This window comes from Pelophylax lessonae, assembly GCF_965119305.1.
Source record: "Pelophylax lessonae genome assembly, chromosome: 3".
In the NCBI taxonomy this organism is placed as follows: domain Eukaryota; kingdom Metazoa; phylum Chordata; class Amphibia; order Anura; family Ranidae; genus Pelophylax; species Pelophylax lessonae.
In genome coordinates this window covers 245,731,242-245,748,219 of record NC_138770.1, presented here as the reverse complement: position 1 = coordinate 245,748,219, position 16,978 = coordinate 245,731,242, and the positions used below count along the sequence as shown (strand labels likewise).

The window sequence follows — 16,978 nt, the reverse complement described above, 5'->3', positions numbered from 1 at the left end:
AGAGAACCCTATTTTTGTTCCGTTTAAAAAACGGAACGGATGCAAAATCGGATGTCAGCGGTGTCATCCTCTGACATCCGCAATGCCCATAGACATACATTATTTCCGTATATCATCCGCAAACGGATGGGATGATATGCGCACATACGGAGCGGATGACACAAGTGTCATCCGTGTCCGTGCAAAAAAAAAGCGTCGGAGCGGAAAAAAAAAACTGAGCGGCCGCGTGAAAGAGGCAAAAGTATAGCAATATGGTTACATTTAATGAAGGTTCAACGTTTAGCAACTCGATGATTAAAAGAGGCATCCGGGGTAAAGCTGTCCACATAGACCATTCTCCTTACTGCCGACTCTCACCACCGTCAGTCTGCAGTCGTGACCGGGAAGACTACCCTGCAGTAGAGCGAGGCTGAAAGCGAGGCTTGAAGTGCTCATGCAGCGCAGTGTGGAAGGAATGACGTCAATGGCTGTACGGAAGACAGTCTATGTGGACAGCTTTACCCCGGATGCCTGCATACTTAGATGTGCCTGGTTTAATCATCAACCATGTGAGTTGCTAAATGTTGTACCTTCTATAAATGTAACCATATTGCTACACTTCGAGGCATCTCTCTTCTTTTTTATACTCAGTTGTGACATTACGCTACATGTATATAAAGACATTGCTTGTTCATCAAGTCAAAACTTATAAAAAATGTGCTTGTCTAGCAAAACATTCTTGAACCAAGTTACTCTCATTCCAAGGTTTTACTGTATATTTATTGATAGTGTTAAAAAATATATGCAAATTACACACTAAACAGTATTTACAACTAGTCATACTGAGTGCTTTTGTGTCCCAAGATAAAGAGTGCACAGCTTGGTAACAGTTCATTATATCCCCCTGACCTTTCTGTATAGAAGTGGCCACTATATCTAGGAAACGTATGTGGGGTGCAGCCTGATTGGAGGATTCAAAGAAGGCTGCTGTTTACAACCCATGTGAGATGTGATTAGGAAAAACAATGGCGAAGCATTTTAAATAGAAAGAGTAAAGCTAGGTACCCCGTATCAGTTTTTTTTTTTTCATTTAAACTAGTGGGCTGAACGGAAAAAAATTGGATGCGCTGGAGAGGAGCTCATTGTACTAACTATCAGATGTTAGTACAGCAATCTAGCCGCTGAACTTATGTGTCCTGACAGGGGAACTGCCCCCCCACCAGTCAGCGCTCTCAGCCATTGGTCGTTCGCTGATCGGATGCTGATGGGCAGATATTTTTTGGTCATGCATCTTTCACAGAAGCTGGATTTTGGCCAGCTTCTGTTGGAGAGGCTGCTGTACACATGGGCCGAATGTCAGCTGGTTTCTGTTGGAGAGGCTGCCGTACACACGGGCAAAATGTCGGCTGGTTTCTGTTGGAGAGGCTGCCATACACATGGGCCGAAAGTTGGCTGGTTTCTGTTGGAGAGGCTGCCATACACATGGGCCGGATGATGGCTGGTTTCTGCTAGAGAGGCTGCTGTACACATGGGCTGATTGTCGGCTGGTTTCTGTTGGAGAGGCTGCCATACACATGGGCCGAATGTCGGCTGGTTTCTCTTGGAGAGGCTGCTGTACACAAGGGCCCAATGTTGACTGGTTTCTGTTGGAGAGGCTGCCGTACACATGGGCTAAATGTGGGCTGGTTTCTGTTGGAGAGGCTGCCGTACACATGGGCCAAATGTCCGCTGGTTTCTGTTGGAGAGGCTGCTGTAGCATGGGCCAGATGTTGGCTGGTTTCTGTTGGAGAAGCTGCCATACACATGGCCTGGATGTTGCCTGGTTTCTGTTGGAGAGGCTGCCGTACACATGGGCCGAATGTTGGCTGGTTTCTGTTGGAGAGGCTGCCGTACACAAGGGCCGAATATTGGCTGGTTTATAATGGAACCGCCTAATATTTGGGCTCATGTGTATGGGGCTTAATAAAGATGGGGAAACTAGAAGGAGTAACATGAATAATGGTTTATATATATTCACATCCAACTAAAATATATTCATGATTACAATATTAGCAGATAAAATAAATAAATTGGCGCTGAATTCAAAGTGGATTCAAAATGAACTCAATACAAATACAAACAGTGATATAAACAAATATCATAAGATCAATAAACTGTTGAAAATAGTGCAGAGGATAAAAAATAAATAAATAAAAAAATAAAAAATCCAATAAAAGTTCATAACAAGGTGCTGTGCACAGGGCAATAAATATATATCAATATTCCAAAGCTGCATAACAGTCCATATAAAGTGCTGGTGAGAAAAGGATATGAATGAATAAATAAATATGTTCATATATCAAAAAAGTCCATGTGCAAAGTGCAAAAAACAACAATGGTGATCTGAACACGTGACGTGTACTCTCCCTCCCAACTGTTTCACTGATGTAAACTATTCCCACATAGAGTATCCGAGATTGAGTGCAATGGCTGCTCATCTCCAAATTGGTTATATCAAGCGTGGTTCAGAAAAATACTTTCCTGTATGGCTCCATACCCTATACCCTTGAGAAAGTCACGTGTTGTAATGACACAACACGTCGGGAGGAGCCGGGTGACGTCACGTCCGGTCTATGGCCGTGACCGGAAGTCTTTGTTTTACTGCACCGCGATTGCGGGGATCTACTGCTCTGTATTAAACTGTGAGTTACTACTTTTGTTTAAATAAATATTCTTGATTGTACTACACTATGAAGCCCCTTTCTTATTATATCCTTGTATGAGGGAGAGAAAAAAAGATGACCCTTCCTATTAGAATCTACCATCTACCAGCCATCCTGCTACTATTATTGGAGCTATATAGGAGAGTATTTTTCTGAACCACCCTTGATATAACCAATTTGGAGGTAAGCAGCCTTTGCACTCAGTGTCGGATACTCTATGTGGGAATAGTTCACATCGGTGACACAGTTGGGAGTGAGAGTGCACATTACGTGTTCAGATCACCATTATTCGTTATTTTTTGCACTTTGCACATGGACTTTTTTGATATATGAACTTACTTAGTTATTCATTCACTGATCCTTTTTTCACCAGCAATTTATATGGACTGTTATGCAGTTTTGGAATATTGATATATATTTATTGCCCTGTGCACAGCACCTTGTTATAAAATTTTATTGGATTTTTTATTTTTTTATTTTTAATCCTCTGCACTATTTTGCACAGTTCATTGATCTTATGATATTTGTTTATTTCACGATTTGTATTGAGTTCATTTTGAATCCACTTTAATTTCAGCGCCAATTTATTTATTTTATCTGCTTAAATATGGTATGTGGAGACACTACAAAATTGGGAGCTTTATTCTTCAGCATCTCCATTTTATTGTGGTACAGTTTTTTAATTTTTTTTTAGATCCCTTTCAATTACTTCACTAGGAGCGCATTGGCCTTTTTACTTGTTATCTGATGATTACAATATTATTTACATCTGTTTATGGAGATTTAACTTATATGTAACAATACACATTTTTACACCTCTCAGGAACCTCACTTTCAATATCTCTGCAAGAGGGTTTCACGCTTTCTTCTGAAGTAAAGTTGTCAGAATGCTAAGGCTCCAGCACTACAAGAGTGACTAGTGCCTAAAGTTGACCCAAGCCCTGCCACATATTCATATTAGCCAGTAAGGCTGGCAATCATTGACAGGGCAATAGGAAAGTGTGGGGGAAGGAAGGAGGATACCTTATGAAGTACTGAAACTTTCACACTATAGTGTCCCAAGATTTACGGAACTAGGGGTGCACAAGTAAAAATGAAAAGGTATGTACATGTACAGCCAGGTTGTTCAGTACCTTTAGCATAGTAAAATAAGGCTTTACTTAAACGTATATTATATTATGAAGCACTAAAGCAGAGAAGTGGACTGGAACACAGCCAGGGACTGTGGCAAGGATATTTGATTGTTAAGTCCTCACGAGAAGCCACTTAATAAATCAAGCACTAGATTTTATCTTACATTGAAATACCAAACTAGATTTTACCTAAAATTGCAATACCAGCCTTGGGTGGATTGCCTCTTTGACAGTAATAGAATTAGAATCTAAGCAGACCATGGGCAATAAAAAAATGTCCCAACACTACAGAAAAAGTGCTTTAGAATATGACATCTGTGTCATTACAAGTAAGATGCAGTAATACAAAGTAATTAATGCAGAGATTTGGCTGAGAACTCTGCTTTTCAGGTACACCAGGACAATGTCAATAGTGCTACCATTATTAAAAACCGTACTATAATTTGCAATATTGTGTAGCTCAGTCTTTTTGAAATTGTCACTGCAAAGTGTACTACATAGTATTTGGAGAGGAACTAAACCCTCCTATCCTTTACAGCCATGAATTCTGCCATCTTAGCCTCTGTTTAATCTGCAGTTGCCATGGTGCAGCACATGTGATCAGCTCTGAGGAAGGGGGTAAGTCCCCTGAAACTCTCAGCTTGCTGATCAAGTTGTGCATTGGATTTGGAGGCACTTCACCAGCATTGGACCTGTGATTGGTGTGATACAAGGCTTGCATATTTCTTCATTTGTGAGTAGGAATTTGAGTTGTGTGTATACAACACTAAATCTTTTGTTAATGCTTTAGGCGTTTGTGCCCTCCAGTTTGCTTTTCCTACATGTGATCAGTTATGAAACCAGCCATTTGATGACTTGACAGTTCAGCTGACATGGGGTTTAGTTCCACTTTAACATCTTTCTTTCTTGCTTCTAATATTTAGAACGGTAGTATAAGTGCTAAAGACAAACTAAGTTGTACAGTGTTACATAAAATTGGCCCCTATAAAGGTTTATAACTGCAAATGGATATTTATGTGAAAAACATGACCTTTTTTTTTTCTTAAGTAACAAAAGGGAAAAGAACTGTGGTCAAAACAAAAACTTCTCTAAATTTAATAATGCAGACCTGGTGAGAATTTCTCAAAAAGGAAACACAAGGAGCCAGCCATCTGCTGGCTCTACACATATATCACATATATTAGTAGTTTTATCTGTTTTTACACTTGTTTTAGTCCTATGGCCATACACAGATGGAAAAATCCAAGCAAAGCTTTTGTGTTAAATATTGTTTGTAGCAATCAGGGAAAATTATCCTGTGTAGGTGTGTAGTAATGAGCACTTCTGATCCTTCGATTAGATGGGAAATGATCATGTGTTAAAACATCTCTTCATGACCATAGCCAATTATTGTTCATTTCAAGTATGCTGTGAGCCACCTATCTGTCAGATTGGGAAGAAGACCATGGTAGGTTCCAGTGGCACATATCACATTAATGGACAGTTAGAATTGAAACGGTTGTTGATGAGACATATCCCCCTAACCTATATTTTATGCAACCAAGCCCAAAGGCACTATAATGACGATCCTGAGCCCCACCGACACATGGCAAAGTAAAAGAACAATTGTTTGTTAAAGACATCTTTTATAGGATAACCTGGCATAAAAGAAAATGTGACCTATCGAGAATTTGCTTTGTTAAATACATATTTACTTAACATGAGATTTGCATTACAGCTACCACTATATACTGCTTTTGATTTCCTAATCTCTACCTTTCAAAGGTAATGATTTTGACCTTTCTGTAACAGTATGAATTTGTGTACTGTAATAAAAGAAGGCCATTCTGAAAACAAAATCAGAAAGAGCATTAGACTTTTTTCATGGCATTGGATTTGAACAGGATAGTGCTTCATTGCTGCTATGCATTTTAGTTTCATATGTTTTATTGTTCCAAACCTTCTAACCGTCTCCCCTTGCAGTTTAAAGATGCAATCACACCCAACGTTTTTAGGCATTTTTATTTAACCATTAGGTTCCGGAAGATTTTTCCCCTTCGTGACCAGGCCTTTTTTTGCTATTTGGCACTGCGCAATTGCGCAGTTATGCAACACTGTACCCAAATGAAATTTATATCATTTTTTTACACAAATTAGGCCTTCTTTTGGGGGTATTTGATCACCACTGGGTTTTTTATAATCCCAATAAAATAAAATCCCAATAAGTGTATATTATTGGTTTGCGTAAAAGTTAGAGCGTCTGGGATATACAGTATACTGGAATAATTATTACTTTTTTTTTATACTAGTATTAATATACACTGTCACTGTACTAATGACACTGGCTGGGAAGGGATGAACATTTAAAGGCAATTAAAGGGTTAACAGTGTGCCTAACAATATTTTTTGTGTGTACTGTGTGTTGTTTTTACTAAGCAATGTGCCGGGTTTTACTCCGTTTTGCAGGCAGAAAAAAAAAGGCACATTGCTGCTGTCTGTAGAGGGCTCTGTGTTGTTTACCAACACATAGCTCCCTTCTGTCATTCTCTCAACTAATCAGCGGGTTCCAGCCATTAATCATGATCGGCTTGTGATCCAGCGCAGCTGGGCCACCCTGTATCCATACATCTACAGTGAGCGGTCCAGAAGTAGTTAGGCGCTTTTTGAGAGCATATACAAGCATTTTTGAAGGGTATTACAAGTGTTTTATGTGTGTATTCAAGCTTCTGCCATTTTTATTTTAGCCAATGGAAAGCACAGGGGGGAGGAGACCAGTTCTTACACGAATGAAATACACCTGAATAAATTCCTGAAATACCAGTCATTTCCACTGAAGTCTATGGGACCAAAACACCAAAATCTGCCCCAAAAGTAACTCATATAACTCAAGCTTTTGGAGCTTAAGCTGTTGAGCTATTTTGAGAGGTATCAAGTGGATTCATTCTTGCATGCTGATTCGGGGTCATTGCAATAATATAAATTGAAGATTGTATCTGAGGTGGAGGAGAAGGCAGTAAGTAATGTCATCAAGGTGTGAAAGAATAAAAATGCACAAAGACCTATTCATCTACAATATATAGGTCAGTAGAGCTAAAGTGAACGCATGTAGTGAATGGTGGTGGGCCTCACCTGGGGGATATACTGTAACAACAGTGGATGTTGCAGTTTAGCCACATGCATGGGAGTGTTTTTTTTGTGGCTTCATTTAATGCAAAGTTGATTATAATGACTTTTAAGAAAAAAGGACAGACAAAAATGTTTCACTGTTTAGTTTTTAACCTCATGAACAATCCCTAATAGTACAGCCACTCACAGTGTCTCCAATCACCACCACACCAGTCACAGTTTCGCCAGACCAGTGTAGCTAGAATCAGTGTTCCTGACTGCCACCACACCAGACCAGAGCAGCCAACAACAGTTTTCCTGATAACCACCACACCAGTTCCAGTGTCACCAGACTAGTGTATGCCAGCAACAGTGTTCCTTATCATCGCCACACAAGTCGCAGTATCACCAGACCGGTGTAAGCTTGCAACAGTGTTCCTGATTTTCGCCACACCAGTCAAAGTATCACCAGACCAGGGTAAGTTGGCAACAGTGTTCCTGATTGCTGCTATGCTAGTCCCCAGTGTCATCAGACCAGTGTAAGCCAACAGTATTTCTAATCACTGGTACACATGTCCTAAGGTCACCAGACAAGTGCAGCCAGCAACAGTGTTCCTGATGATCACCATACCAGTGCAGTGTCGCATCTGCCTGCCACCTGTACTGACCCTGGCCTGTTTATTGACCACATTTCTGCCTGCTGCCTGGACCAATACTTCGCCTGTTTGCCGACCATGTCCCTGCCTGCCACCTGAACTGACCAATCCACACATTCGACGTTCCTGCAAGACACCAGTCCCAGCCATTCCCTGCAAACAACTGCACACCATATACCAGTAGGCTAGGCTTGCTTAGGTTGTAATTCTAAGTATGCCCATGCTGTGCGTGAAATATATCTTATTAAACTGACAACTTTGTGTACAAATAAAAAAATATTTCTTTCTGCATTTTCCATAAAATGTTGGCAAAAAAATTAAGTCTGCAAAAGCTTCACCGTGCCTCCAAAAAATACCTTGGGACATTTATTCTGCAAAATGTGGTCATTTTGTGGTTGTTTCCACTGTCTTGGATCGTTCGGGCTTTCAAAAATGTGAAAGATAGTCAGGAAATTTGATTTGTTTTTATGGCCTTAAAGAGAGACTGAAGGTGCTCCTTAGATTAGGGACCTCTCTATGTGGTTAGGCTGAGAAAAAGTCTCACATGTGGTAGCTGAAAGTATTTTGCTGTGTAATTGTAAGTATGCCTATGATGTGTATTGAAAATATTTTATTAATTGACAACTTTTTGTAAAAAATAAATTTTAATTTTCTTTCCTGCATTTTCCAAAAATAATTTATTTTAAAATACTCACTGTGCCTTTCAGAAAATACCTTGAGGTTTTTGCTTTCCAAAATGTGATAATTTTGCGTATCTCCTGCCCTGACTTCAGGGACTCAAAAAATAAGATCGGTTGTCAGGAATATAGACAAGCAATTTATGCTCATTAAAAGCCCAAATGTGCTCCTTGGATTTTGGACCCTCTATGCATTTAGGCTGTAAAAAAGTCTCACACATGTGGGATTCCCATACCTGTAGGCATAATGTGTTTTGGAGTATAATTAAGTATGCCTATGATGTATGTGAGAAAAACCTTGTTAAAATGACAGCTTTGGGGAAAAAAACAATGTTATTTACTTTCCTAATTTTCCCAAAAATTGTGCCAAAAAAATACAACTTAAAAAAACTCACCATGCTTCTTACTAAAGACTTTGGAATGTATACTTTCCAAAAAGGGGTCATTTGGTGGTATTTGTACTGTCCTGGCCTTTTTATACCTCAAGAAATGAGATAAGCAGTCAGGACATCAGGATTGATACATTTTCACACAGACTAAAAATATACAGTATACTGATTCAGGTTATTTTACACAGAAATGTAGCAGAGTACATTTTGTCCTAAATTTATGAAGAAAGACTGTTTATTTGCAAAAAGAAACTAATAAAATGTGTTTTTTTTTCCCTTTATATAGCAAAAAAAATATCCAAGTGGTGATTAAATATCACTAGAAAAAAGCTCTATCTGTCTCAAAAAATTATATAAAATTAGTTTGGCTACAGTGTTGCATGATGGAGTAATTGTCATTCAAAGTGTGACAACACTGAAATTTGAAAAATGGCCTGGGCAGGAAGTGGGTGAAACAGTCCGGTCTTCAGTAGTTAATCTGTGAATGCAGCTTTTTCCTTGTTTTTCTGCACCTTGCAAACTACAATTGTGTACGCAAATAACAGATAAGTCTGTAATTAATAATAAAATATTATTTTTTCAAACTTCTATCAGTAAACAGAAATATGACTTGATGGTTGCTATGAGTTACCACACAATTATTGGACTCTGCACTGTATTATTGAATACGCCCTCTGTATGTGAAACACTAGGAATGAATATACGTATGCAAGTGTTACAACTGTCTTAATTCTATAAAAGCCCTTGAGGTAATGACAAAGGACACAGTATGTTTATTAATAGTGAAGAGTTAAGTGGGGTAAAGGTGAAACTTGATGGAGGACAGTGCCTATTTTCAGCAAACGTATTGGTAATGGATAAAGAGTTGAAAGGAAGATGATTATATTGATGGATTGTGTACTTCCATCTTTTTATTGTTGCTCCAACAAAGCATACCTGCACTGTACATAAATGTATTCTTAAAAAATATGAAATGCACTTGTTACCGAATGTGATCCTGACCTATACTAGATGAATCACCCTACAATGCTTGCCTGTTATACAACATTACATTGTTATGCTCACAATGCACATTGTGCTGGTTCTGCATGTAACATATTTTTTCATTATTAATAAAACTTCGGGGCCAATTACATCAGCCGCTATGTTACCACCCAGCAGCTTGAGTATGGTGCAAGGAACACAGTGCTAATGTGCTGATTTTGGCGCATCACACTGTTCACTTTTTTATTAAAACAAACTTTATTGAAATGTCACAGTGCACACCACCTGTACACAACTGCAACACGGTGGTGTGAAGTGGACATGCTAAAGGTATTTTGCCCTGTCTTGTGGTAAGGGTGCAGTAGAACTGTGCTGGAATAACTGCCCAACACAGACCCACCACACCTGGTAACCTTATTGGTACCACAAAAAAATATTGAAATGCAGCAGGCATACATGACACTCAGATCATTATTCTTCTATACGCACAATTAGACTACGTTTTTTGGTTCATTTACACTTATATGATGTGCTTTCCCATATCTACATTCATCTGGATGTGACCTCCACGGATGTCATTACAGAGACTTAATGGGTGCAGCAATTTCCATGCAGAGTGTCCATTCTTAAAAAAAATATCCAATTCATGTGAGTTTGCAAACATATAAACATATAGTGAAACAAGTAGTCACCCCTGAGATCAATGCATTGTGATGACCTTTATGTCTTGTACAAAAAACGCAAAGAGAACCAGCAAATTTGTATTTGTGTACACATACAAACCCACACACACACACACACACACATAGTGGTTAGCACTTCTGCACTTGGGTCATTGGTTCCAATCCCAACCTCAACACTACCTGCATGGAGTGATCACTAGCATGTGATCACTGCATTAGCGGTTACATACAAGTGGCCATGATTAGCTGCAAGAGCCATGAGCCTCCCATTACTTTCAATGAAACTGCCTCAGTTAATCTCCCTACCTCCACTGGGGTTCTTGCATCTAATCGGAGGCAGGGTGCATTCACACCTGCGGTAACTGGGACAGAAAGCAAAAATAAATCATCCCAACAGGAGTTCAGACAGAAGGTAAAAACTTAGATAAGAGTATAGCTTCAATGAGATAGTGTCAAGGCACAGGAAGGTGTCACTGAGACAAGAAGTGAGGAAATGTCTTACAATTAGGCAAGGGTGTTTTAAGAATAAGTGTTAGGTGCAAAGGGTTATAAGAATTGTATGATGGTATAGACCACTATCTTCTTATCAGACATAAAAATACTGTATATAGGCTTCCCTTTCTAATCTGAGCTCAAACTCCTTCCTGATCCTGGGGATAAAAGTTTGAGACTTTCTAGATTGTTGATCTCAGACACCTGAATTTACCCCCCATGTTCAGTTCTCCTTACTGCATTTCTGGCCTGCTAAAGCTGGTACTGCAGATCCACAGCGTGGGATGCCTAAAAAGCTTTTATAAGAGGTCAAAATACCACCAATATTAGCACAGTTAAGACAACAATCCAAAGAACATTTGAATAGGCTGAGACCCACACTGCTATATTAGATGCCCCCCACGGTACCACCAAATACCCCAATACACATACTGCTCTTGTGAACTCCTTATTGAAAGTCTTCCAGAACCGCCTTAAAAATTACAAGGAAGGCCCATCTTCATCAAGCACAATGAAGACAAATGTGGTAGATTGCTTGCTTGCTTGTTTAGAAAGCAGTCAGACGCTAAATCTTTACCTAGGATTTATGGTCCATTTGACCAAATCATTATCTGCCCTAGGATTATCATAAACCACTCCAAAGACATGCTGGTAGGTTAATTGGATCCTGTATAAAAGAATGTGGCCCTACTGTGTATGTATGTGAGTTAGGGACCTTAGATTGTAAGCTCCTTGAGGGCAGAGACTGATGTGAATGTACAATGTATATGTAAAAGCGCTGCGTAAATTGACAGCGCTATATAAGTACCTGAAATAAAAATAAATAAATATACCTAATTTTATTGTGACCTCTATAACCCTCTGGTAGACTACACTCCTGCAGGCCTAAACGCCTACTTTCATGATATTTCCCTGCCCACTCTGTCCCGTCTACAACATTCTAAGCTAGAGGCAGATATCACCCAGGATGAGTTCAGAGAGTACTACAAGCATTATGCCAAAATTATTGTTCACCTACACATGCTTTCCAAACCAGGGCTCTTCCCCCCTTCTATGATGGAAGCTATTATAGTGGTAATTCTTTAACTGGGGAAAGACCCTGATAGGTGTTCCTCCTACCTCCAATCTCCCTTTTGAATGTTGATGTAAAAATCTTTTCAAAAGGTACTGGCTGATAGATTAAACTCAGTTATTGCCACCCTGGTTCATAAAGACCAATCTGGGTTTATCCCAGGAAAAGGCACAAGGGTTTTTGCCTTTTTGGACGCAGAAAGGGTGTTTACCTTAGTAGAGTGGACATTTCTTCGGGCAACCTTAGGCAATTGTGGTTTTGGACCTTAATTTATCCAGTGGATAATACTTCTCTACTCAGCCCCCACAGTCAGGATCTTTGCCAAAAGGGATGCAACCTGTCTCCAGGAGTACCTAATGCACAGAATACAGGGGACAGGTATGGTATGCAAGACTGCAGGGGACAGGAGTGTGTGATGCACAAAATCCAGGGGACAGTGTTATGCACAGAATTCAGATGACAGGAGTGTGTAATGCATAGGAGGAGTCAGGAGTACAAAAAAAAAAAAAAAAAATGAGTTCAGGAATCAGGGGTGTGTAACGCACAGTGTAGAGGTCAGGAAAGTGCAAAATCCCTTGTGCAAGCAATACTCTCCCCCATTTCACCCTTTCAGGAAAGATCCCCACTTAAAAAACATCCCCCTTAAAAAAACATCCAGCATTAATCTGCATGCTCATCCTCCCCAGCACACATACTCTCTCCCCCTCTCAGAACAAATCCTCCCTCCCAATCCCACCTCCCGACACAAATATTCTTCCCCCAAGTTCTCCTTAACCATCCCCAAATCCCCCCTCCAAGCACGATCTCCCTTCTTCCCCATCCAAGTACTTTTCCCCACCCCCCTCAATTCACAAATCCTCTTCCACGCCCAGTGCTGGAACTTGAGATGGTCCCAGCAAATTTCTGTCCTACATGTCTTGTTATGACAGAAGGGAAATTATCCTCAAATGGAAGCTTTCTAACCCACCCTTATATAATGATTGGTTCTTAGCTATTGGAACTGGGCTTCCCCTGCACCAACTAACATAGATGAGTAGAGGCTGCCCTGCCAAATATGATAACATCTGGTCTGCATGGTTAGATCCTGTCTGATCCCCCTCTCTCATGTGCCTTGCATTCTGCTGTACTGTGATGGTGTATACTGAAACCTCATTGTTTCTCAATTTTTGTCTCTGAACTTTAATCTCTGTGGGGTTTATGCAAATTTTATATTCTATTTATACAATACTCATGTATGATACTCAAACATTTGGTAACATTTTTGATACCCGATGCTGTATTTTATTTTGGGAACTTTTAATAAAGTTTTTTACTGTTACAAAAATACATGGGCTGATTAGTTAGCACATTAGCAGTTTTATATGTAATCCAGAACTTGTAATTGCCGTTTAAGAAAATACCAGAATTCACGGTCGTGGGTGGGCCACACAATGACTATATCGGTCTACAAATGTTATCATCTATCAATCCATGATCCTGATGATCATCTCAGAATGCCTAGGATAAAACTTTACAAACATATGCACACAAGGCTGCATAAAGCAAATATAGAATTGTTTTCATTAACTGCATTACATTATTATTTTATGCATTATGTAATCACAAAATCCATTAAGTTATATACTTTGGTGACTGACCTTCAGAATGAAGTTGAAATATGCCTTCTATTTTGCTACAAATATCTCTTCGGAGTGTATTCCAGTTTGAAACAATGGCACCAATCGCATTTTTTATAGCTTGCTGTTCTGACTGAAGACATCTCAGCAACACCAAGGTCTTCTTTAGGTTTTCTTCTTGTTTAGCTGCCTTCTCCCTGTAAAGAACAAGTTAAAAATAAACTCTCTACAACTTTATATTTCTAGCTGCCATTTTGGATGAGGATGTTTTCATGGCTTTGTTTTCTGAATGCACCTATAGGCTTCATATTCAATTTTGTCTTAAGAGTACCGTTAGATGACAATTACACATTTAGAAAGTGTGCCACATTCCTCAAATATAGCTTTATCTAAGATAGTTTTACCTACCACAGGTAAGTAGAAAAACTAATGTGACCATCTTTGGACCTTTTCCTGCTGTTTTTTTTTTTTGCATTGTAAGACTCGGGATAGGCCATATGACTATAGCAGACAGACCTTCCTACTTATCACTCAAAAGTATGAAAGGACTGAAGACATGCAAATTGCAACAAAACTGTGGGGAGTGGGATGATGACAAACAATGGTTGTTAAATTCCCGGCCATGGAGCAAATTGTTTGTTCACTTTTTTCTCAGCAAAACTGTAGCTGTGCTTTAAAGTGTTACGAGAAACAAAACCGACAGGTCTGGTGTAGTGAAAGTAGTCTTAGCATAAAATCACTTACATCAAAGTTAATAATGAAGCACTTGTACTAGGACAATCTGAACAGTAGCCAAGGATGTAAAGATTAGCAGCTCCGGGAACAGTGGTTCAACCAGAAGCTAGATGGGCTGTATGTTCCTAGTAGGACTTGCTTAACAGGTATAAACAGTCAGCATCCACAATGGCTCTAATCTTATTGTTAGTAAGATGTTGGGAGTGTTGGCCAAGAAAGACCATGAATTTTGGAGCTTTGCCCCTTTTCTGAAGCCTGATGGGAAGGCAGCAGGGGGCTGCCTTAAATCTAATTGGCATGCAGGAATTATGATGGTGTAGGTAGGCTCAACAATATACATTTTAATAAAATACCAATACAAACTTGTGTTCAATATGGAAAGCATTGAATACAACTAAATCAATAGCATGCTTTAAAATGTTAGCAGCTAAGAATACATTATTCAGTGAAAGAACAGCTTGTATTTTAAAAAAAAAAATAGGATGCTACTGTTCATTCATTATGTAATAAAGCTTTCTTTTCTTTTTTCTTTAGCCGAGTCCTATTTTGTTATATTCCTGATGCAATTATGCTTCTATTTTTACTTCAGTCAGCATTGTTCTTGTTACTAACCTTTGTTAAGGATCACTAATATACACATAAAAGCCCAACCTGGTTTATACCATATATATAATATTTATTAAGTATGGATAAAAACAAAATGTACCTGTTGCTTGAACCGAAAATATTACTGATTTACCAAAGGTGAAGAGGCTTTTCACTTTGTGAGAGAAGTTGCACTTTGCAAAGGAATGTTTCCCTAGAGTTTAGTGAATAAAGCTCTGCTGACTTTTATCCTCCACTTCAAAGTGAACAGCCTATTTGCCTTTAGTAAATCAAGCCCATAGAGATGAATGCTTCTCTGTTAAGCAGCTACCACTCCAGGCTGATTTATGTTCAATAGGAAAACCTTTGCAAGCGTATTACGGTATGCGAATTTTACCACTAACCTTGTGATGGATTTGAAGATATTATTATTAAAAGTGACTATCTGTTTTTAGTGAATAATGGAAAAGTGCAAATTCTCTAGCAGTGAGTATTGGATCCTATTTTAAAGCAACAATGGCACTCAGAACTTGTTACAATATCTAGCTACAATTTAAATTACACTGCTCCAGCTTCAGCAACATTAAGGATCAATTAAAGCAAACCTAAGCTCACAATTTATCATCTATTGATATAGTGACTTTTGGATATTTATGTGAACATGCTTCCTGCAAAAGAAAACTTTTAAATCTTATCTGTCTATTGCCTGTGTTCTACTGTGTATTTCTGAGATACCGCTGCCTGAAGTATCCTGAATATTAAACTTCAAAGATCATTGTGCACCCGTGGGCTCTGTGGTTCCTTCTGCTCACCTCTATTTAAATGCAGAAAAAAAAGGACTTATCTTTTTTGTCCTTATCCCCTGGGATTCATTCTTAACTGCATCCAGCAGCCACGACCAGCCTCAATGTCTACTTACCCTAGTAAAATCTTTTTTGTGCTGGGCACTTCTGAGCAGTGGGTCCCCATTGACATCTAGGGGATCATCTCCCAACAGTCTCTTGCCTTAGTAGACAGCACCATAAAAGTCTATGGGTATCTACTGCACAGGTAAGGTGGACCATGGCCACCTCATGAGAAGCAGGGGAGCAGGGTACTTTTGGTACTTTTGGGGTGGTAGTGGGGGAACTAAAACAATAAGCACACTGTTTGAAATGGTATACTTAGGCCACCCTTAAATACAATGTACAGTATTTGTGGCCTGGAGCATAGTCAAGCTCTCATCTCATATTTCCAGATGGCTCAATAGGCCGATCAAATCTGGCTGTGGGAATGCAAGTAGATTTTAATAAAACAGCACTGTCAATGAGTTGGATCACTTGGGGTAAAATACTTATGCCAACTCATGCCCACCTCTGCTAGTGATACGGCTCGGTTCTTCTGAAAGCCTTAGAAAAACTCTCAGCAAAGTACAGATGGGTGCAGGCTTCTAGCGGTTCGCTGTCCGCTTAATAATCTTAATATTAAAACAATGAATGGGAAGCCATTCTCCATCAAAAAGCTTTGTATAAAATATGTATTAATCCTTCTGGTACATAGACTGCTAAACCTGTGCCTTCAAACACATTTCACTCTATCAAGAGCTTAATTGAGGAGCAGGTGAAGCAGCCTATGTACCGGAAGGATTATTACATTTTATACAAGGATTTTATAATAGAGAGCTATTTTGTACATTGCTCTAATGTTAAGCCTAACAATTCACTAGGTTCACTTTGGCAAACTCCACACTATAACAACATACTGAATGTAATATACTAAGTACAAATATCTTTGCTTGTTTCTTTGAATTTGAAAAGATTAAACCCATTTACCAATATAACACATTTTACACACAGGTCCGTATAAGAGACAGCAGCAGAAAAATGCGCTCATGTGGTAGGCATTCAGGCGTAAAATATATCATGTGGCCACCAGATGAAATCATTTGTTCCATTCTGTCCTGTTTTTTACACAGGTCCTTATCTCATTTCAAGCAGTTGAACACTCATTCCCGTCTGCCACTCCCTTACTTATATAAATGTGTGCACCGATATGATGTTCACCATTAAAAACATATGTTAGCTCCTGCCTGATGAATCCGGCGTACTTCTGTGATCTTTGCAGGGGAGGGGGAAAAAGTGCTCATAATAAGAACATCCTCCTTTATGGAAAAATCAGTGGATCAAGTAGCTGTAGAAAAAAAAGATCTGCT

The 16,978-nt window shown here is 39.2% G+C and overlaps 1 protein-coding gene across 1 annotated transcript in view; it reads right to left on the bottom strand.

The window, feature by feature from the left end:
* The window catches only part of LEKR1 (leucine, glutamate and lysine rich 1), a 285,005-nt gene that overhangs the window by 150,211 nt on the left and 117,816 nt on the right, over positions 1-16,978 (bottom strand). Inside the window, exon 5 of the mRNA XM_082251303.1 lies at positions 13,489-13,664. Coding sequence (XP_082107429.1) covers positions 13,489-13,664 — 176 coding nt within the window. The remainder of the gene's footprint in view (positions 1-13,488; positions 13,665-16,978) is intronic.